Source organism: Protopterus annectens, chromosome 11.part0 (assembly GCF_019279795.1).
Source record: "Protopterus annectens isolate FY-2018-M chromosome 11.part0, PAN1.0, whole genome shotgun sequence".
Classification (NCBI taxonomy): domain Eukaryota; kingdom Metazoa; phylum Chordata; order Ceratodontiformes; family Protopteridae; genus Protopterus; species Protopterus annectens.
The window spans coordinates 1,220,872,673-1,220,896,564 of NC_056745.1; the positions used below are offsets into that span (position 1 = coordinate 1,220,872,673).

Here is a 23,892-nt window from a genome sequence, read left to right on the forward strand (position 1 = left end):
CCAGTGTTTTCAACAACCTTACTCTGCTGCTCTGTCCCTTAAAATTGTGTCATTTTATTTTTCCTTTATGTTTTGTTGACCAGGTTAGTCCCACTAAGGCAGTAGCTTCTTTTCTAGAGAGAGAGAGACCTGATATGTTAACCATACTGAGTAGGGCAGATTTAGCCAAGGTACTAGAGAAATTCCCCTACTCTTTTCTCACTAAGTACCATGGGATCTTCTCCATCCACTACTACTATCTCAAGCAGCTGGAGCTTTAGTTTAACATTTCATCTGAAGGACAGATATCATATATGAGTTTCTAAGATAGAACTCACTGCTGTAGCTGGGTGACGCTTGGTACTGGAACCTTTTTTCCTTTCATACCTCTCAACTGTACAGATTTTCACAGAATGTCCAGATTTTTGCCTCATATTTTTGGCCCATTTTTCATAAAACTGAGTTTTTTTTCTGGCAAATTATTACCAAATCATTAAGGATTGAAGACAGAAAATAACGACAATTTGCGTTTCAGACTTCATACCCTTCAGAAATTTAATGCTAAAGTAAAACCTGCTATTTGAACTATTCTAAGTTTGTAAGAGCAATATTTAAAACCTGTCCCTATTATTGGGCCTTTATCCTCCCAATTATTTATGGATTTGTCCAGATTTCTAGCTCTAAGAGGCTGAGCAGTATACCCTGGGTTGAAAATGGGAAGTCAGGTTTGGCAATAGACTCCAACATAAACCTTTGTCTGTAGAGGTAGTATGTGAAATTTCTTCCTTTCTTTTTCCTTTTTCCATATGAAACACTTTATGAAGAAAACAGCTCACTATTTGTGAAGTTTTAATACAAATTTGCCAAGCTTTCACCTGGGGGTGACCTTATATGGATTTAAACAAAAGTTAATTCTTGTTCTCTTCTTACTTTTACACACAAGACACATATTATTCCCCGGAGTCAAAATACTTTCTCTTCCAAATGTATGTCACAACATGGTGTAAATTCAGCTATGAACAGGTAAATTTATATTCTTTAACATATAGTAGCTTCCATTATGAAAATGTGCCCCCTTCATGTTGCTCTAATATAGGATACTGCCCACTCTAAGGATGGAGTGATTCTATGGCCTGCTGGATCCCTTCACTATTATATTCCCTCTTTTACCCTTCTAGTAATTATTATGTAATTCTTCCAGTATTTCTGCTCACAGTTTATCCCAACAATCCCGTTTTTGTCCATGTTGTTTAGATGGTCTATCCTTTAGGAGTTGTCTTTCAGTTCCTCTCACTTTTTCTAGTAACTCTATCACTTCTCTAGTTACAGGTATTTTTTTTCAATTTGCTGCCGTTATGTTTTTTGGATATTACGAATACTAATGAGAATAGATTTCTTACTGGTGATTTCCCTCATTCCCTCCCCAACCAGTTTAACAGGTGGTCAGTTTCATCAATGGGCCAATGTTTTTCTGTTAATTTCTCTACTAACTTATGTAGCCACTTTCAAAAAGTTTTTAACTTAGTACATGTCCAGAAAATGTGTGAACAACTACCCAGAGAACCACTTTCACATTTCCAGCAAATGCTACTTGCTGTGGGAAACATTCTACTTGATCTTTTTGGGGTATAAAATATTTGCGGAGACACTTTCATCCAAAAATTATAAATGTTCTTGACTTTGCTGCAGCCCTGGAGGCTAAACATATCTCCCTCCAGTCTTGCTTTGGAAATATCCTGTCCACTGTTACACTCCATCTTCTTTTCAAATTCACCTTTTTGCCTACTAATCACATATTACTGCTTTATAAAATCGTCTTACTAACCTTGTGTTATTTGCCTCTTTCATCCAGACTTCAATCAGAAGTTTAACCAGTTCTGGCCTGTCCATATTCATTTTCTTATTTCTGCCTCATCTTTTCCTAGAATTTGCAGGACCCCACCTGAATTTTATACAGGCTAATCAACTTAACTTGTAATAGTTATATAGTTAATCCCATTCCATTTTCCATCTCCTTGTCTAAGCTGCTCCCAGAAGTATATTTTCTTTTCATACTCCAACCATCTGTTACTCAAACTCATATCTATAATCATCTGACCTTTAAATTGCCCTATTAGTTCCAACTCAGTTTCCCAAATTGCATAGTCTTTCTTCTTTATTATCTTCTGTATGCTGGTGAATAACATACGTTTGCACTTATTTTCATCCACATCAAAGCTGCTGTGAGTTAGGCCTACTGTCCTTGCTCTGCTGTTTTCCAAAAACCTGCTGTGAGACTACAAAATATAAATTTTCAACTGTTTTCTGTACTTCTGATTAACTAAAACAATATTTGCTGTATATCTGTTTGTTTAAACTGTGCAACTGTATTTTACTGCATTTTTTAGATTGTCTGCTAATTGAATTCCTTTTACAACTGTAATTACTGTTCATCTGCTTATTATGTTCATTTTACTTGCTGCTGTACCTGAAAAACACTAGCACAGACTAGGTTCAGGGTTTGCTGAATCTAGTACTGTTTGTGACTTTTGGAGCCTGTAAAACAGTTCACCTTTTGTCTGGAGAGGCCTAGCTGTGCCCTCATGGGAGGAGGTTACAGTTTGGTTTGATCTACCTAGAGTTACTGCTGCAGGGCTCTGTTTAGGGCGTTTTGATTGGACAATTTGAATTTTGGCTGGTTCCTGTTTCTCTGCTTTAAAAAGCCAGTGTTTGAGCTAGTTTGTGCTTGTTTGCTCAAAGCTGCTAGTTAGGCCTTCTGACCTTGCTCTGCTATTTTCCAAAAACCTGCTGTGAGACTACAAAAGATAAGTGCTTATTTTCAACTGTTTTCTGTATATTTAATTAACTAAAGCAATATTTGCTGCATATCTGTTTAAACGAAGCAACTGTATTTTAGGCTTAGTGAACTGAATCCTTACCTCTGTTCTGAACTCTGTCTCCTTTTTATTTTTCCCACCCAACTGCCCAATTGTTGCTGTGGTCTTAGAACTTGCTGGCTTTTGAGTTGCCTGTCTCTACTATAAATTAAATATTGGACACTCCTCCTAGTCCCATCACATCAGCTCATTCTACTGAGTACAGTGAGATCATTTTTGAAGGCCCACCCCCCTTAACTTCTTAACCTTGAATTATCTTCTGTTTTCTCCCTTTCTATGTAAAAAAATGCACTTTATTCAGCTGCTGCTACTATATCTGTGCCTCCTCCTACTTTATTTTGCTGCTTTTGATGCTCGTACTTAAAAGTATTCAACTGCATTTATTCTGCCATATTTATTACTGCTTGTCAGTAGCCTGATGAAATTGAGGACAGTATTCTATTGAACTGCTGCTTTATTTCAAACTGTTTTTTGCTGCTGTGATTGTGATCCTATGCACTTTGGATTTCTGGTGCTCCTGCATTTTCCAGCATAGGCTGGATTCAGACTTCCTGAATCTAGACTGTTTCGTATCACTTAAGCACTAAAACCAGCTCTTCACTGAGATGCTGAAAGATCTGATGCACCTGTTGCTCCCAAATAACTTTTGCTCTTATATACAACTTTTATTTGTATTTGCATTTTACTGTCTGTTTGAATTGTCTGAACTGTTTTTTTTTTTTTTTTGTTTTGTTTTTTTTATATTTTACTGTATACTGTACTAGTTCAGCTGTAACATAGCCCAGTTCCAGGTTTGCTGTTTCTGGATCTGTTTTGTAACTTCTGAGCATCAAATTCAAGTCATCTTTGTTGGAGAAGGCCCTTCTGCACCCTTGTGGGAAGAGAGTGCTGTCTTGGTCCCATCTAATCGAGGGTGACTGAACTAGAGCTCAGGGACAGTGTCCTTATTGGCTAGTTTGAGTTAAAAGGGTTATTTCTTGTTTTATTTAAGCCCTGCATTTGCACTTGTTTGCATGTAGCTCACCATCATGCACTGCCCCATAGCAGTGGTTACCACTGGTGGCTATAGGCGCAAACATTTTACTTGTTAAATTTTCACTTAGGACTTTGCTTGTGGTCCTCCAGAGGATATTCACAGCCCCGCTCTACTGTCAGGTAGAATACTAAGCCTAGCCTCAGCAGTACCAACACACATCTCACACACTAGCCACTCCTAAGTGTGACCTCTTTTCCTGACCATATAAATTTATGTAAAACTATTGATAGACAATTTCCCACAGTTTCTCCAGCCAGCTTGGTTGACATGGGCATTCTGAGGCAGTGCAGCAACTGCCTCATGCTCACCGACAACCCTCTACTCCTAGCCCACACAAACTCAACATGTAAGAGATGCAACAGGAGGAATCAGTGTGCGATTTCTCAGACAACCAAATGATGAACAAAACGATTGCAAAATCAAACAGTCACAAAAACAAAAGGAGAAATACTTAAAATATGCATTCTTTATATTGTGTCAATGGTAAATGTTGATTAAACAGAAGAAGAGATACTTTCTCAAGACTAAAGCAAGACATTTGAGTAGAACTGACTTTCCATTTGGTTTAGCCATTTTTACAAAGCAGACAAAATGTCAGTACTTCACAGCAGTTATAATCAAACTATAGAGTGACATCATCTGTGTTTTTGTTTTCGTCCTCAGAGTCACGCTATTCTTTAAATCAATCGAGCATTTCACAAGAGATATAAAAAAGTCACTTGTCAAGCCATCACTTGTTTTAGTACACTGAGTCATATGGATTTAGGCAGACTGCCAATCATTAGGGGACCGGAGTTCCGCTGTGGCGACCACTAACCCGAAAAAGCCAAAAAGACAAACAAACAAACTGATATGTTGTGCATGATTAGTAATCTAGTAAACCATACTAACCACAAACAGCATAATTACAGGATGAAATCAGCTCAGCTAATTATTTAAGAATATTAACAACAGCACTGTGATGATTCCATGCACCAAGCCTTAACATTGCACTTCCAACTATTGCAATGGAATACCAGTGTTACTTTTAGGCAAAATACCTCCTGTCTTTTTAACGACATGAAGCTTTCAGCCACTTACCCTCAGTCGAATGAATCGTTTCTTCCATGATATGATTCCTGAGAGGTAGATCTGTTTGAGGGCCTCGCGGCTGAGTTGTACATCGATACCCTCTGGAGTAACAGTGAACTGGAATGCAACAGCCTGATGGGCTTCTGCCATCTTGGACCCCCGAAGGCTCTGAAATAAAAGGAAAAAAAGGAGACTGAGTAATGAGCATAGGTCCATGATGCTGCTGCGGATTGCACCTAAGTAAACTATGTTTGATCACAACAGTGACATATTTATCCACAGCACCAGTAGAACTAATCATAGTGTTCATTTCACTTCAGTATGAGCCAGTGCTTCTGTTCCATTTTTCTGAACAGTGTGTCTACAGTAATAAATAGCACTGGATTTTTAGTCGCCTATGGTTCTGTTAACAATGTACGGTATACTAGCTGAGTGAAATGGAGAGGAAAGGAAAGGGTTGATATTATCAGGAAGGAGAAAGAAGTGGAAGGAGAAAAGAAGGCCTGACGAACACTATTAGGGGAAGAAAGATACCTGAGTATTTTCCATTAGCATGCATTCTTGATCCACATATCAGATATTTGAACTTGTTTCTGTCATAGAACTGTATCTTACAAATTGGAAAAGTGCTTAACAAAGTTGTCTTTTTCCCATATCAAGACAGCAGTGATATTGTTCCATGTACAATACATGCTTTCATCTTATACTGATCTTATATGTCATATTAATACCTCTTTATAACTCTAATTTCAGAGATGTTCTGTCAGAACAGTTTACATAAAACTTGTGAACTGTGTGATAAGCTTCAGACAGGTCAATCTGAACATTAAGTGAAAAATAAAACAGCCCACAGACTTGTTATAGGAAATGCCTACAGAAATAGCCCATTACCGATTCTATTGAACACAAAAGAGCTTAAAACATAATGCTAAATAGGGATCTAGGACTGCTGAATGAAAGTTCAACAGTCCGAATCCACTATCACCGAACACACTTTAGCAAAAGCGCTTTCACCAAAAAAGCACTTTCACTAAAATGTGTTTAAAAAAAAAAAAACATTAAATTAACATTTTTGCAGGGGGGCTTGCCCCCCTGCACCCCCCCCAATGTGGGGGGCTGTGCCCCCCACACACACCCACTTTAATATTCTCACTCCAAGATCACACTACAGTGGGGAAAAGGGAATTTTCCCTTATCCGCACCGTAGTATGACCTCCGCAACAGCCATACTTATGCGAAAGTGTTTCATCGGTGAAAAGCACTTTCGCGTAAGTATGCCCAGTCATTAGTGATTCGGTGATATTTTCATTCAGGGATCAGTACAGATCCCCTAAATAGACCTCCCTAACTATATACACTAACTCCAGGGTCGCACTACAGTGGGGAAAACAACATATTCCTATTACTTGCCTTACAGTGCTCTACACACTGCCAATACTAATTGTCAGTCAGATGAGTTTTAAGGGAAATTAACTTTAGGGGAAGTGAAGTATCAGTCATTTGGTATCAGTCAAATAAATGTCAGTCAAATGAGCTTTAGGGGAAGTGAAGGTAACCCGTAGATATATATATATATATATATATATATATATATATGTATATAGGTGTGCGAGACAGTCCCCGTGGTAGGGAATATGCCCTTGCCCCGAGAATTGTGCAATAACGAAATTATGTTAATTAGTAGGGGGGTGGATGTGCAAGTGTATGTGTGGTATGGAAGAATACCCTCAGTAGGGCTAGCCACCCAGTTGTATGAACATTAGTTCTAGATTTTTGTCACTGTTGAAGTAACACTGTGACCCTGTGTGCAAAAAATGAGAAACATGGATTGTGGATGGATGGATGGGTGAGTGGCTAGAGATATAAGGCTTATTATCAGAATCTTGAAGTCCACTGTCTTGAAAATCATAATCCCTGATATCAAAAGTTCAAAATGCTGAAGACCACTATATCAAACCTCTAGACTTGCCGTCATGCAAAATCCATGTTATCATTTATCTTTAAGTTGACAGTGGCAGGGGAATTTGGTATTGATATTACAATGCCAGGAGTATGATTTTCAAGACTGTGGATATCAAGATTCATAGTAACTACAGTATATATATATATATATATATATATATATATATATATATATATGTGTGTGTGTGTGTGTGTGTGTGTGTAAGCATGGAGAAGTCTGATTCAAAGGAAGGCCATGCAGTAAAGTTTAGAAAAAAGCAAGGTAAACAAATAATAGCTACATAAAAAAATGAAAATACAAAACAGAAATGGTAAAAGTCAAAATTCTGCCAGATCCTGTGAAAATAAAAAAGTGGAAATTCTTTACTACCTGAGTAGAATGCATTAGTGACGATTATTGTAGCCAGGGAACTATGTGAAATATGAAAAATACAAAATAAATAAATTATAGTTTTACCTGACATTATAAAAATACAAAAATAGGTAGAGAGATAAAAGGTTGTAGATTTGTCAACAATACACAAAATGATGCACATAACAAATGTACCTTTGCATCTGTACAAGCACAGAAGAAGAAGAAAATTAACGACTGAATTTAGTGATGTGACTAGCTTTACAGCCATAGTACAGTATGCTGCTCCTGGTCAGGAAATAAAATAGGCACAGCGATAAAGTAATCACTAATGAATGTCAAATAACGATGGTATTGAAAGTATTCCTACAGAGATTAGCAGACTAAAGGGTATTACAATGGTAATATGTACATCCAAACGTATGACAAGCAGAAAGAGTAGTTTGGGGAGTCAGAGGAGGAAATATGTTTGCATCTATAGTTCAGAGACAGAGAAGGTGATTTTTTTAACCAAAACTATAAAGAAAGACGGCATGAAGGAATTAGGCTATGTAGGGTGTCATCAGGCCCAGGTGCATGTTCTACATCCTAGAAACACTGGTGCAGAGTACAGAATCTCCTGGTCATATCTGAGAAAAGCATTGCATTTGCATTATGTTAGCATATATAAAATGTAACAGGAAATGCACCATTCAGTGGCTGAATGAATGGGCGTTTATTAAGGGAGCAGAGAATGTCATGGACACAGGTTTGGCACAGCAGGTAGCTAACTGGAATTAACAATAGCTAAGTGTTTACAACACAAGCTCATGTTTAATCAGTAATGCTGACATCAAATATGAAACTTCCTAAACCACTTCATTACCATTTTGAAAAACATTTAGCTGACAAGGCATTTAAACGCAACGCAAAACCCTGAAATAACGTAGATTGTATTTGTCTTTTTATATGACTTAAATCACTGACTATAAAACACCTTTGACATTTCCATATATTTCTATCCTTTTTATGAAAGTTCACAAATCCCAAGGAAAACAAACAATCTTCTTCTTCTTTCGGCTTTTCCCGGTTAGGGGTCGCCACAGCAGATCATCTGTCTGCTCATGATTGGCAGTGGAGTTTTATGGTGTCGAGTTGCCAGCCCGGCACCCAACCTTCCACAGAAGGCATACACATGCACACACTCACACCTAGGGCCAATTTAGAGTGTCCAATCCACCTACTGCATGTCTTTGGGATGTGGGAGGAAACCGGAGCACCTGGAGGAAACCCACACGACCACAGGGAGGACATGCAGACTCTACACAGAAGGCACCCCAGCCAAGAATTGAACCGGAGAACTACTTGCTGTGAGGTGACAATGCTAACTGCTGCACTGCCGTGGCCACCCCTAAGGAAAACAAACAATAAGTAATGATAATTAAAACTCTCTAAACCAATATTAAGGCAGCTATTTGGGTCTTTCTTAACAGAGGTAGCATTCACAAATTCCTTGGTTAGAGTCTTGCCAAAGGTCTTCCAACCTGTAAGCAAGCACATCAATCTGTTGTTTTTTTTTGCAAGCCCCAGAAACATCTAAAATCACCTCCCTTACACCAAAGCCTGAGAAGCACGATAAGATCTGGAGGTTGTCTTTAAAGAGAGAAGTCTTATGATAAGCAATTCTGTTCTGAAGTAGATATCATATGGCATTTCACTGAAAGTTACTATGGATTCCAAAATAGGAGTGCTATATGCTCTTATCTAGGAAATTCAGACAAAAAATATGCTACTGTGTTCTGCACCATCTACAACTGGGTCAAGTTTACTCATGCTACACTATATATGGGGCAATGTAGTAGTCCTCCTGAGGTGGTCAAACCATATTTCAAAGCTGGATGATCATCCAGAGGGAAAATGATTTACAAAGATTAATTAATGAGAATAAAATGATGCTGCGGTAGCATTGTCGCCTCACAGCAAGACGTTGTCCTGTTCAATTCTCAGCTAGAGCGTCTTCTGTGTGGAGGCATACATGAATGGGCGTGCCTTCGTTGAAGGTTGTGCATCAGGGCTGGTAACACGGCATGTAAAAATCCACTACCAAACATTAGCGGACTGGAGTTCTGCTGTGGCGACCCCTAACCGGAATAAGCCGAAAGACACAACAACAACAATTAATGAGAATAAAATAAGGTAGATATTACTTTCTCTTACATGAAAACAACTAATTAATATCAAGAACCATTTCCTGACTTTTTAGTTTCTTAGCTAGCAAGAGGCATTCATCATACCAATAAAATTCCAGTGAAAGATGTTTCACTACTATGTCTGAACTGCTGCAGTTCATAATGATCAGGAGTAAAATGTTACCTACTGCCACCAATTTAATATGTAACAACTGCGGGATATTGTCCCATATTCTGCATCTGTTCACCCAATAATATGTGAGGGAAGATCACATACTTCTGCCTCAGGGAATAACCTAACACCTGCCACACTCAAATAAGCTTCACTTTGTCAGGAGTGGCCCTAGGTCAACTGGTGCCCTAGGCAAAAGGGCTCCACAGCGCCCCCACCACACTACCTGGTGCCCCCATCCTGGTCTACCTACACCAAATAAATACTGTAAACCCCCCCCTGCTAGACCAGCGCCCTAGGCGGCCACCTAGTTGGCCTATGCCTAAGGCCGGCTATGCACTTTGTACAGCTGCAGTTTAGAGTTATAATCACTGGCTTCCTGGGCTTTCATCCAACTCAGACTGAATTCAGCATCTTGCAATGTAATAATACCAATAGTAATTGAAACTTGTCAAAGATTATATTGCAAAGAAATGCACGTGCACAATGTTTTCTATGAAGGTTTAAGGCATCTTTCCAGTACCTACACTTCTTCTCCCTGTCTTTATGGTAGTGATCTCTCCAGCCACATCCTTCTGGCTCACAGAGAACACCGTTAAATTGTATCCTTAAAATAAGCCAGTAATTGAGATTAAACAGTTCAATGCACATACCCTTACGCTAACAGGTAATCCACCAGCTAACGATTGTCAGAATGGATACTAGAGGGACTAGAAGCAAAAGGTAGACATGAGAGGCCAATGCCAGCTCATCCATTCTGGGGGAAGGGAGGCAGCTCATCCTGCTGCAACAAAGACACCTCAATATTGTGATTTACACACCTGTAATAAGCTTAGTAAGCTCACAGTACTTGCAAGGGAATTGACATGTGTAATAGTGCATGTGTGCCCCTACAGAGAGCAATTGTAGAACTCAAAGGTTGCTTTGGGATGAAGTTAGGCAGCAGGAAGACCTGATCTCTGATACACAGATGATTGTTTCCACTGCAAGTTGACTCACATCTCACTTCAGAAGAATGAATGGGCCACTGGGGTCTCACCCTAAGGGAATCAGTGGGGTTAGATGAGTTACAAGGAAGGAAGGGACAGATAGTCAATGGGGGATCAGGAATAATAAATAAATAAAGCATCAACCGGAGGTCTTTAAAAGTGAATAATAAAAATTCTTAATTTGAGATAAATAAAGCTAAGCAATATACAATGGAAAAATAAATACACAAGTTGTTTCATACTTCAGTAAAGAAACGACAAATAAATGGGTTTAAGCAAACAGTACGCATAAACAGGAATTCATTTTGACAGCTTATCTAAACCCATCACTACCAGTATCTAAAACATTTACTAAATTCTAATTCCCTCTGATTTAACTGTCCAAACAGCAATTGCTTAATTTCCTAGGCAGATAGATCCTGACCTGAGCTATATTTCAGGACTGTACTGTGCACACTCCAGAAGCAAGGGAGTGATTAATTCTATCTATCTATCTATCTATCTATCTATCTATCTGTCTGTCTGTCTGTCTGTCTGTCTGTCTGTCTGTCTATCTATCTATCTATCTATCTATCTATCTATCTAACTCTGTGCTTAAAAGAGCTTCAAGCAGTATCTTGTTTTTTCTTCAGTTTAAATGAAAACCTTTCTGTTTCCATAGTTACATACCAGTGAGAGTAAAGTCCAAGTATGATATATATTTGTTGGACCTAGAGTAACATTTCAAGAAAAATTAAGCTTTAAGTACTGCAAATATGTGCACATTTGACAAGTCAACTTCTCTGTTTAACAGTGTTGCTGCATTTTTACTGAAAGTAATTGCATAGTCTGTTCTATTTTATACACCATGCCATTTCTGCTTCCCAGCATTAGCTTAAAAAAGACTTTGAATGGAAAATCCAGATCAAGTTTTTAAACCCATAATTAGTCAGCAAAAAGGAAAAAAAAAAGAACATGGATAACTACAGCAGAAGCAGTCACAAAGCGTTTAGCATTTGTGTCTGTATGTCTGTACTTTCTGACAACCATCAACTGAAGAGTGTTACCATGGCTGTTAATTGTGCAGAATGACCAGAATGAAAGCATGCCTTCTGTTTATATGAATTTGGCTGCTGTTTGGCACATACTGCCGTTTGCAATTCACAAAGCCTAAACATTCCTTCATGTAGACTGCAACATATGTTTAACTTTCAAGTACTTACAATTTTTGTTCATGAAGATTGACAAAATTCTTACCTGGGTCATGCATTTATGGTTGAGTTTGTATTACTGCACACACAATTTTGCATGTGTGTGTGTGTGTGTGTGTGTGTGTGTGTGTGTGTGTGTGTGTGTGTGTGTGTGTGTGTGTGTGTGTGTGTGTGTGTGCGTGTCTATGCCTGACAGCAACAAGCAGAAATACATTTTTGTAGACACTTACATACTAATTCAGTTTGATTTATGTAAAATTCATTCATTTGTTCACAACCACACATCTGAGCTGTACACAGTCGACAAAAAGAATGCATCTGTGTCTGTCTGTATGTCAGTGTGTCTATCTGGCTGGCTGTGCATCTGCAGGTGTGTGTGTGTGTGGGTGTGTGTGTGTGTGTGTGTGTGTGTGTGTGTGTGTGTGTGTGTGTGTGTGTGTGTGTGTGTGTGTGTGTGTGTGTGCGTGTGTGTGTGTGTGTGTGTGTGTGTGTGTGTGTGTGTGCAGACATTGTTAAATACCTATATAACATATTTTGGATGTAAAATAATCCATCCAGCAATAATTCCGTATCCTATAACAAGTTTAAAATATTATGAAGAGGAATCACTTTAAAAGAAATTAACAGAAAAAAAAGAAACATATATATATGTATGTATACGCTTTTACAGCATTAGCAGGTGAGGTGGTCATTTCGCATATGGAAGCAGCAGTCCAGAATCTTGATTTCACAAATATTTTTGTCATATGCTTGCTTAACATGTGTTTTTCTTCTTCTTTTTCTTGTCTTTCGGCTGTTCCTGTTAGGGGTCGCCACAGCGGATCATCTGTTTCCATTTCTTCCTGTCCTCTGCATCTTGCTCTGTCACACCAACCACCTGCATGTCCTCTCTCACCACATCCATAAACCTTATCTTAGGCCTTCCTCTTTTCCTTTTACCTGGCAGCTCCATCCTTAGCATCCTTTTCCCAACATACCCACCATCCCTCCTCAGCACATGTTCAAACCAACGCAATCTCGCCTCTCTGACTTTACATGTGTTACGATGTAGTTTTACTTATTTTTAATGTACTTTAACATTTTTTGATTTCTGAAACTTTTCTACTCAAGCCTGAAGTCTAAATGGGCACTGTCTCGGCTAAACACTCCCTAGTACACAAAACACAAAAAAATAAATAAATAAAAAAACAAACAGATAAGTGCTGCACATTGACAGCTGAGTTCTTAGTTTTTTATCACCCACAGTGGACTTTTTTCATTTTCTAAGGTACCATATAGGCTGGTGTTGTTAACTGGTACTTTCCAGAGAGTAACATCTGAGATCCTGTCTAGAAAGGAAGGCATCCAATTTGATTAGAAAGGAAGGAAACCACTTTGGTCAGAATGACTATTGTTTATGGGCAACCCCCTGAGGTACACAGAACATGGCTTAAAGCTATCTTTTGCGGAGTATATGCCACTGGGTTAAACTCCAGTAATAGTATATTCCTTTTTAAAGAAGGGTAAACGTTCCCTACAGGGTTACACAGTCTGTGATTCTGGCCTCCGCCAATTCACAGGTATTGTTACTGCTGCCATAGATGTTTCTCCACCTTATGTGGTTTCAATTCTATGCTCTTTTATTGTGTATCTACTTGAAATTCATTTTCTTTTTCCTCAGTTACTCAAATGCGATTGATGTGCTATGGGCTTTACTAAGAAGAGAAGGAAGACTTTCATTGGACTGTTGCAACCAAACAGACATTCACCTAATCCAAACACGTAATAGCTAGTAGCCCAGCTCTTGCAAAGTTTGACCTTGTTTTACCTAACAATGGTACTAGTTTTGGCTGTGATTATGTTAATGGAGAAGTCCTGATAGAGTTCAGTGGTGAACACAAGAAAACCACTGCATTACATTTTATGGACTCTGAAAAGAAGTACTCAGCCATTAAGAAAGGGCACTTTATTGATGTTTGGAAAACTAAATGATTGCTTGAGCACTCGTCAGCTGGGGGGGAGGGGTGACAATGTTGTACACTGACTGCAGCTGTTTGGCAACACTCCACAGGAAGTGTAAGAAGGGCAGGGACGAGAATGGGTTGATGGATGGACATCATCCTTTAATTATACTAATCTGGATGTGACACTGACTGTGAACTGTCTGTCATGCTTTCTATTTTCAGCCAGTGGATGTCAATGTGTCCAATGTTGTAATACGATCCAGAGTGCTATCCACTGTGCAGCTACCACCGAGACATGTTCATTGAATGGCTGTCCTTTACTAAACAAGCGAGAGCATAAAAGGAAAAAAGGTTAATTCTCCATAAAAACTAAAATAAAAGTAATTGCTATATCCTCTGCAGCATGCACTTTGTTGTAAAGACTTACAACCAAAGCTTATTTAGCTCACAAATGAATCATATCAAGGTATCATAAGAACTAAAGAGAGGGCTATGACTTATTTGTGCCTAGAAATGAACTGAACAACTTCCATCACTTGTTTTCAGTATGACAAAATTGTTAGTACTATGTGGTGCCCCTTGCTCCCATATTTCTTTATAATGCTGCATTGGAAAAACTAGCTACTAATACACTGAGACTATTACATTCTGATCCTCATAATTACCATTGCCTCTGATTTTTACTGACTGTTACAATAAATAATCAAAGATCTGACTTCTGCTACAATTAACAGATACTTTTTGCCAGTTTTTAAGCATGAATGCCATTGCTTATCAAAAGGAATAATTAGCCAAGCCATGTTTGAGGCCTTTCCTTGTGACAAAAGTATTAAGTGCTAAAGCAATTCCATCACAGCACAATACAAAAATCAAACTGTCAAACTGGATTCTCAAGAGGTATCTAGAAGTGCCTGACACTGACTTCTAACATATCGTCCATGTATCTCCTTAAACAGTGATGGCTTCTTCCTCTTTTGACATTCTGCACAGGATGACCGAATGACAGCTTAAACTTTATAGCTTTCCCTCCAAGTATATATCCTGTGAAGTGAGTCAGTGTGTTGATGTCAGTTGGGATCACTAATGGAATGATCAAATCAAGCATGATCACATTGGCATTTTGCTATACTTCACTCTGCATGTATCTGTACAGTAATGATTTGTAGGACCCCTATCATCTATAACAGGTCACATAGTTTCATAGTTTCATAGTTTAGTACTAGGCTATCTGCCCTGGGGCGTTTGTAAGCCTAGCCATAGTGATGTGGCTTTTGCCACCCCATGAAATGGTACAAAAATGTACAGAATAAATTTAGAATACTGTGCCTCTGTCTAGTAGTGACACAATGAAGGTCCCCTTATATAACAGAATTAGTTTACTGTGCCCATGTCTAGCAGTGACACAGATGTGACCCCTGGGGTAAACTTACGATCTCCCATCCACTCATCAAGATTTCTCTTGAAGAGAGTCAGTGAGGGGCTCTGCCTAATATGAACTGGGATCTTGTTCCAAAGCATGGGAAGCCTCTGGGTTATGAATCTATCCCTCCAGCATGTCCTATTCATACTTGTGCCGAGTCTTTAGCTCTCGTGGTCCTGATGGATTTGGATTCTTTGAGGTGGAGCATGTCCATCAGATCCTGATTGGACATGGCCTTGTACGTCAGGCAGAGATCACCTCTGAGCAGGCAGTATGCTACTGAATAGAGCTGAAGTTTCTTTAGTCTGGCAGAATAAGACATATGTTGGAGACCCTTGATCCTCTTGGTGAGGTACTTTTGTGGTCTCTCCAGCTGTTGCAAATGCCGGGTGAGGTACATACCAAATAGGGCATTGTACTCAATCATGGGTCTGATGAGGGAGGAGTATAGGGGTACAATGACATCCTTGGATCTGGATGTGAATCCCTTCATGATGAGGTGTGCAAGGTAGAATGTTTTTCTAACCACTTTGGCAACGTGGGTGTCAAATGAGAGGACGCTGTTGACTTGGGTCCCTAGGTCTCTGATTACTTTTTCCATACTCAGTGGGTTGCTGTCTATGTGATAATTTGTGGGTACTTTGTTTTTCCCAAAGGGATGACTATACATTTTTGGCATTTAGTTTAAGGCCGTGACTCCGGCACCAGTTGTCCGTTTCTGTGAGGCCTTTTTGTAGGATGTATGTGTCCGCTGGTGTATCGACTATGGCGCCTAGTTTGCAGTCATCTGCAAACTTTGTCAGCCACAACCCTCCCATGTTTGCTTTAACATCTGAGAAATAAATGCCGAACAAGAGGGGTCCCAGGACAGATCCTGTGGGACACCACTTGTGACTGGCTTTGAGTCTGACATTGCTCCAGCGATTTTAACTTTATGGGTTCTGTCCTTTAGCCAGTTTGCAACCCATCTAGTGACATAAGGGTTTACGTTTAATCTGTTGAGCTTATCTATGATGCCTGAGTGGGGTATTGTGTCGAAGGCCTTAGCCAAGTCCAGGTAGGCTGTATGGACTGCTTTGCCCTCATCAATGGCTCTAGTGACTGTTTCAAAAAGTCAACCAGGTTCAAAAGGCAGGATCTGCCCTTTACAAAGCCGAACTGGGTGGGGTCAAGTGTCTGTAGGTCCCCTATGTCTCTGTTTATGAGTTCCATAATGATTATTTCCATAGCTTTGCAGACCAGCCTGGTTAAGCTTATGGGGCGGTAGTTCCCAGGGTCTGTAGAGGTACCCCCTTTGTGGAGTGGGACCACTGTTGCTGTACACCAGTGTTCAGGTACATATCCTGTAGTAAGGCTAAGGTTAAATAGCATTTTTATGTGCGGGTTTAGCTCCTCTTGGAGTTCACGTAGCACGCAACCCGGGATACCGTCAGGTCCCATTGATGCTGTGTTTTTAGCTTTGTTGAGGGCGGTTCTCACTTGGACATCTAAGATGACAGGGAGATTACATTCAGCTGGGATAAGTATTTCTTCTTTTGGGGGTGAGGGAGGGGAGAAATTTGCACTGAACCTGTCAGCCAGAATATTGGCAATATCTGTGGGTTCAGTGTATTTTTTGTTGTTGTGAACTAACTCTGAGCATATCTGAGGGTTTCCGCCCAGGTTACTAACATAGCTGAAGAAGGCTTTGTGGTTATCTTTAGTGTCCTTAGCGATTTTTCTCTCAAAGTTGGCCTTGGATGTTTTTATGAGAGAACGTAGTTTTCTGCTAATGTTGATCAGAGATGTCTTCACTTTATGGGATTTTGCTCTGACGTGCAGTAGCTTCCTTCTTTTTTTATACAATTTGTTAATGGCTGAAGTCCACCAGACAGGACGCTTGACTTTGGTGGAGAGGGACTTGGATTTATTTGGGATAGCATGATCCATGCATTCTTGGAGATGTCCATAGAAAGCATTTGTGAAGGATTCGGCATTGTGGGATGTGGTATCCACTGGCCCAGTGGGCTTAAAGGATACCGTCTCAGTCTTAAGAAGAGTGAAGTCTGCTTTTGAGAAGTTTTTCACTGTGGTCTTTTGTGCTGGGGGTGGAGGTGGGATATGTATATCCAGGGTGATTGGTTTGTGGTCAGATCTCACTAGTGAGGGGTATACCTCAATGATAATGACTTGATCATAAACCACCCTCTTGCAAAAGGAAAGGGGGGCAGTTCAGCCACCTTCATCTGTACTAGGTTTACTGATATCTGATGCTCATTCTTGGACCCAGCTGTGAGCTGGTACGGACAGATGACCCACCTCTGTACCACTAGAGTGGTTCTCATTATTTAATATTTTAGATTTTGGGGCTTTTTATTCTACCATTCCATGTTTTGTTGTATGTTAACTGACTTTTTACATTTTAAACTGACTGTAACAAAGATCTGTTTTTTTTTTCCATTACAGATACCTATTTAAAAAAAGACTTTAATAGCTACAGTTTCCCTGTTTGATAATGAACATGAAAATTTAAAGGATAACTCTTTTTTTAATTTTAAGAACACCACCAACACTGATAATTTACCTGTATTAGTACATTTGCATCCTAGAAGAAGGTAGTGACACCAGTGAAAACAGAGATGAATGTCACATCAGGGATACAGTATCACTACTGTAAGTTCTTATGCAGTAAAGCTGCAGTCTGTATTTTATTTTTCTGAAGTCCTAGAGTTCTGATATTTTCAGACATTTGCTGCTTCCATAACTTGCCATGCATTCCCTCCTAGCTATGCATTTCTTCAGTTCTAGAACTTGCCTTCTAGGATAGTATAAATAAAACCTTCACTAATCAGGCCTCTCTCTTTCGGCATGATTCATCAGGCTGGATAATTTGGGGGAGGCTAGATTTAGCTCCCAGTATCCTGACTGTGGAAATTGTGCAGGGCAATCATAAGTGATTGAGTATGTTTTTACTAAGACAGGTTAGTGACTTTTTCCACCAGATGCTAAGCAAATAAATAAGTATGCAGTGACACCTTACTTCCTGATGTAGACATCTCATCTGTCTTCCTATTGGAATAGGGAATGCATTAACATGCATACTGATATCAGATCATCTGAAGTAAAATACAAGTATCACTGCTCCATTCATGCAAAATCCCATCTTAATTAATAAACATAAAGATTTATTCATTTATTTATTTACTTTTGTTTGACTTCCGGGTTAATGGGCTGGTACAGGAGCTTTTTCAGCCACCACTCCAACAGAGTCATAGTTAATGCGTCTTGCTCCCTGGACAGATTCTCAGACTGGTACCTTCACAGCCTAACACTGAGGACCAAACCAAAGTTCTTCCACTCTGAGCTCTGTGAGTGCTGGTAAGTATTCGTGCCGCATTGGAAACTGCTAATTGCGACCCCTAACAGACAAGAGCTGTTGTACATTTGCCTCACCCATGTTATAGTTTGACATCGTGGCCATTGGGCAAAGACAGTAACAATGCAATGGTAAAACACCAAAGATAAATAATAGATCTAAACCTATAAATGGTCTAAGTATAAACATCGTTCAGTAAATAAAAGTAACTGCAACAAAGGTATATACATATTTACATTGTGCAAGCTGCGTTTGCAGCTTAATAGGTTCATAGATTAGTACTAGGCTAACTGCCCTTGTGGGCCATTTTCAACCTAGCTAATTACCCCATGTGAGAATCAAACCCTGCACCTTATGTTTGTAAGGTAAACACCTTAACCATTATGCCAGCCTCCCACCCCCTAATAGCAGAAAACAAAGGTATATACAAATTGTATAATGAATTCATAAATTAATATCAGACAAGGTATATTGTTTGCAAGTTAAAAACAAGTTATCTGAACTTAAGCTACATACAAATAAATGTGTATTTTCCTATAGTGACAAAACAAAACCCTCAATGGGCTCTATGAAAACATATGAAGGTTTAGGAAGTTCAATCATTTATTACTTTCTAGCTAAAATAACCTACTCACAGATATGAAATATAAATATAAATAATGCATATTAACCATAGAAACAGCACAGCTATGTTCAAGCATTTTAGGACTGGGAAAGGGAAAAACAATTCCTTTTGCACTTTATATACCGAGCAGCAGATGGCAGTAATACCATAGAGTTTGCCGCAAATAAAGCCATGCTAACAGCCAGAGTTTTTTTTTAAATTCTTTATGCAATTAATAAAAAGCTAAGTGAAAGAATCCTTTGTAAAAACTTTGTGATGTAAACATATGTAATGCATGCATATAAGCAAAAAAATAAAAAATAAGCACACCGAAATGTACAAAGACCTCGTAAAAATAATTTAGTGCCAGACAAGTTTCAACCTGCAAGTGGTATGCAGCTTGTTCAGGTTACGAATGCAAACCCACCTCTCACAGGCAGTTATACCCAAACTTGTAAGGTTGCTGCACTGGGGTGAGTTAGGGCTTAGCCACTCCCAGGCAGGAGTATGGCATTTCATCAGCATTCTCAATCTCCCAGTCCTCACAATCCCAGAACAGGATCTGATAGATCCCATGGGAGGCGAAGGCAGGGCTGTAGACCTGGTGAAAGAAAAGAGGAGTTGGTGGCAGCTGATGGTCAGCTATGGGAGGGGGAAATAATAATAATTTGTGCATTTTTCATTTTAATAATCAGACAAGTGAAGAGACACAAATAGACTCCTTTCAATTATGACATGATCCAAAATTATATACAAGTACAATACAAATCAGATAAAAAGGCATATTTTCTAAACTCAGATACGATACATAGGTTCATAGGTTAATAGGTTGGTACTAGGCTATTGGCCCTAGGGCCTATACCAGCCTAGCCATAACAATTCCCTGGATATTTCTTCCCACAATATTTACTTCCCTGTACCCCTGTCTAGCAGGGCGACTGACGTGATCCCTGGGTGAATTTCCTATAGAACCATCCAATCGGCAAGGTTCCTTTTGAAGAGGGCCAAACAGGTGCTCTGCTTGACATGTATGGGCAGTCTATTCCAAAGTCTGGGGAGTCTCTGGGTCAGGAACCTATCCCTCCAGCATGTTTTGCTCATTGTGATGACAAGGTTTAGATCCCTGGTGCATGTGGCTCTGAGGGATTGGGATTTCTTTAAGTGTAGCATGTCCAACAACTCTGGGTTTGACATGACCTTGTATGTTAAGCAGAGATCGCCTCTGAGTAGATGATATGCAACAGAGTATAGCTGTAGTTTTTTTAGACGGTTAGCATAGGGCATCAGCTTTAGGCCTGTGATTCTTTTAGTGAGGCATTTCTGTGGCCTTTCCAGTTGTTGCAGATGTCTTGAGAGGTACATACCAAACAGGGCGTTGTATTCTATAATCGGTCTAATGAGAGAAGTGTACAGTGGGACAATGACCTCCTTTTTTCTGGATGAAAAGCCCTTAGTGATGAGGTGTGCCACATAGAAGGATTTCCTGACTGTTGTGGTGATGTGGTTATCGAAGGTGAGACCACTGTCCACCTATGTCCCTAAGTCTCTTATCACACTTTCGGTGTTTAGTGTACTGCCGCCTATGTGGTAATTCATGGATACATGTTTTTTCCCAAAGTGGATAACTATACCTTTCTTGGCATTGAGCTTGAGCCCATGGCTCTGGCACCAAGTATCTATTTCTGTTAGGCCCTTTTGTAGAATATCCACATCATTTGGAGATTCAGTAATGGCTCCCAGTTTGCAGTCATCTTTGAACTTTGTTAGCCAGAGTCTCTTAGTGTTGGCCTGTACTTCAGAAAAGTAGATGCCAAACAAGAGCTGTCCCAGGACTCAACCCTGAGGTAGTCCACTTGTCACTTGTCTGGAGCTGGATTTGGAGTTGGCTACTTTTACAGTGTGGGTTCTGTCAGTAAGCCAGTTGGCAAACCATCGAGTGATGTAGGGATTAATGCCCAGCTTAGTAGGTTTATCTATGATTCCAGAGTGGGGGATGGTGTTGAAGGCCTTGGAGAGGTCCATATAGGCTGTGTGAACCGCCTTACCCTTGTCCACAGCTCTGGAGACTGATTCGAAGAAGTCAATCAGGTTCAGAAGACAAGATCGGCCCTTCACGGACCCAAACTGGGTGGGGTTTAGTGTTTGAAGGTTGCCAATGTCTTTGTTTATAAGTTCCATGATAATACGTTCCATGGCCTTGCAGATCAAACTCGTCAGACTGATGAAGCGATAGTTCCCAGGATCCAAGGTAGATCCCCCCTTGTGGAGTGGGATAACTGTAGCTGTGCACCACTCAGTGGGCACAAAGCCTGAGGTGAGGCTATAATTAAACATGACACTTAGGTGAGGTGCCAGTTCATTTTGTAGTTCATGTAGTACACAACCTGGGATGTTGTCTGGTCCCATGGATGCTGTATTCTTATATAAAAGGAGGAAAATCAAATAAAGTCACAAGAGTGAGTAAAAAACAGTTCACAGCACAAGGAAGAATAAAATCGCAGTAAAGCATTTGTATTTATTTCATTGTTTGTTAACGAGATAAGATAAACCAAAAACAGCTGTATGCTTCTGCGATGGAAAAGGCACAGACTTACACAGAATCAAACTAAGAATACAAATTTCACTTTTGCCTCTAAAATGCAAACCTTTTTTTAATATGTATACATAAATACATAACCCCCCTTTCTTACGGTTACATTAATACTTTTTCAGCTCGACCTCTCTAGAGAGCTCCACTATTTGGTATCTCTGCCGCACTCAGCTTAGTGATGCATCAACTTAACGTTTCAACGAATGTTTCAGACTATTGTATTAACTTATGTTTCAATATATGTTGTAAGCTATGTATAGTTTGAAATATTTATTTCATAATTTTTGTCATGTACTGGAAATTTTCTCCTCGGGTCTCCACTGAAAATGGGATCAGGCTCAGACGGACCAATCTAGTTAACAAAAGTAAAATAAAATTAATAAAAATAAATATATAAGGGAATACAGAACTGGATACGGAAAAATCTCCCTTTGGTTGATATCTGTTTAGTCAACAACATTTAGGATTGCCTCCTGCAAAAAACAAAGTTTTTTTTACTTTGATTTGCATACACCAGGATTTTTGCTTGATATATGAATAGTAGCAAGTCCACAGTCCACGTTTGCAAAGCTGACCTTTTGTGGTCGATCTTGTGAACATCAACATTTGGGTCTTTAGTCCCTTTTTAGTATACCTTGACATATATATATATATATATATATATATATATATATATATATATAAGAAAAATACATTTTAGTCCAGAAATTCATCAAAGAGTAGGGATCACATTCCTAAGTTGAACCAGCACTTTCCTAGTCACAAGTTATTTTTGTGCATACTCACATAATATCATCAAGAATTAAAAAATCTGTAATAGCAGTTTATTTTAACAAAGGGAAATCACGTGTTGGCGAGATAGTAGACAGCTAGAAAATCAGTTCCTAATCCATGCTCAATAATCTGGCCAAAGCAAGTAGCACTGAAGAGCAAAGAGATGTAAAATACAGATGATAAAGAGAACAAAGTTCTTAGAAGAGCCAAAAAAAAGGTAAAAAGGCAATTATGGAGGTATACAGAATACAAGTCGTTACTACATGTGGGAATCAGAAGGGTCTATATTAGATAACCGAAAGAACAAGTCAGTGAAAGCTCACATGAGCGAAAACGCTAGGAATCGAAAGGGTGTTTGTGGGGTTGGGACACAGTGAGGAGTGGGATATTTGCCCCTTCCTCTCTGTAGTGCGATCTCGGAGTTGGAATATATAGTTAGCGAGGGGGGTGTAAGGAGTTCGATTCCTGGCATTTTTGCTCATGTGAGCGTTCACTGACTTGCTCTTTCAGTTATCTAATATAGACCCGATCAGAAGGATAGAAAAACAAATAAAGAAATGAAGCAGAAATAAAGTGGTTAAGCTGTTTTTATATGTTTAACTACAATTGAATTTAAATTTAAAAAAGGGAGAAAAATATTCCAGTAGTAAACATAATATCTCAGAGTAAAAGAAATGTTATGAAGCCTTGAGGGGCCAATATTATCAATAGCCAGACATACATATAACCAGGACACAGATGAGGCCTTCAAAAGGTACTGCAAGCACCAGGCAAAGAAACAGGTAATAAACAATGGAGAAATTCTTTGAGACCACATTGCATCCAGCACTTTTGGAATTGTGTACCAACTTCCAGAATGTAGCCTTACCTCTTTCCCTACCACACTCTAGACAATGTATGTTTCTGGGCAAAATACCTTTTTATTCATTCTTTCAAACAATCAATCAGCCATTCAGTCATTCTCATATGACATACTTAATCCATCTCAGGTTTATTGGGGAGCTGGAGTTTATTCTGGCACTCAGTGGGTCAAAGCAGAAAGCTAATCCTTAACTGCATGCCAGCCCATCATAGAAAACACACACACACACACACACACACACACACACAATTTAGACACAATTTTGAAGTTCACCAATTCACTTATGACACATCTTTTGAGATGTGAGAAGAAATTGGAGCAACCACATTAAAAAAAACAAATCGGACATTGGGAGGATATGTGGGCTCCTCACAGGAATCTATTGAGCTGAGAACCAAACTAGAGAATGAAGTGATGAGAGGCACAAAAGCTAACTGCTATACTGCATCACTATGCTGTCCCAGATGGTATTGCAATAAAAATGAAATTGCAGGATTAAGCACAAAACCTGTTAGCAAACAATCTATTTTAAAATGACAAAGTCTGAAA

The 23,892-nt window shown here is 39.3% G+C and overlaps 1 protein-coding gene across 1 annotated transcript in view; it reads right to left on the reverse strand.

Moving 5' to 3' along the window:
• LOC122815802 (carnitine O-palmitoyltransferase 1, muscle isoform-like) overlaps positions 1–23,892 on the reverse strand; it is a 490,419-nt gene that overhangs the window by 431,562 nt on the left and 34,965 nt on the right. Inside the window, exon 2 of the mRNA XM_044088600.1 lies at positions 4,972–5,130. Within this exon, the coding sequence (XP_043944535.1) occupies positions 4,972–5,112 (141 nt within the window). The 5' untranslated portion in view covers positions 5,113–5,130. The remainder of the gene's footprint in view (positions 1–4,971; positions 5,131–23,892) is intronic.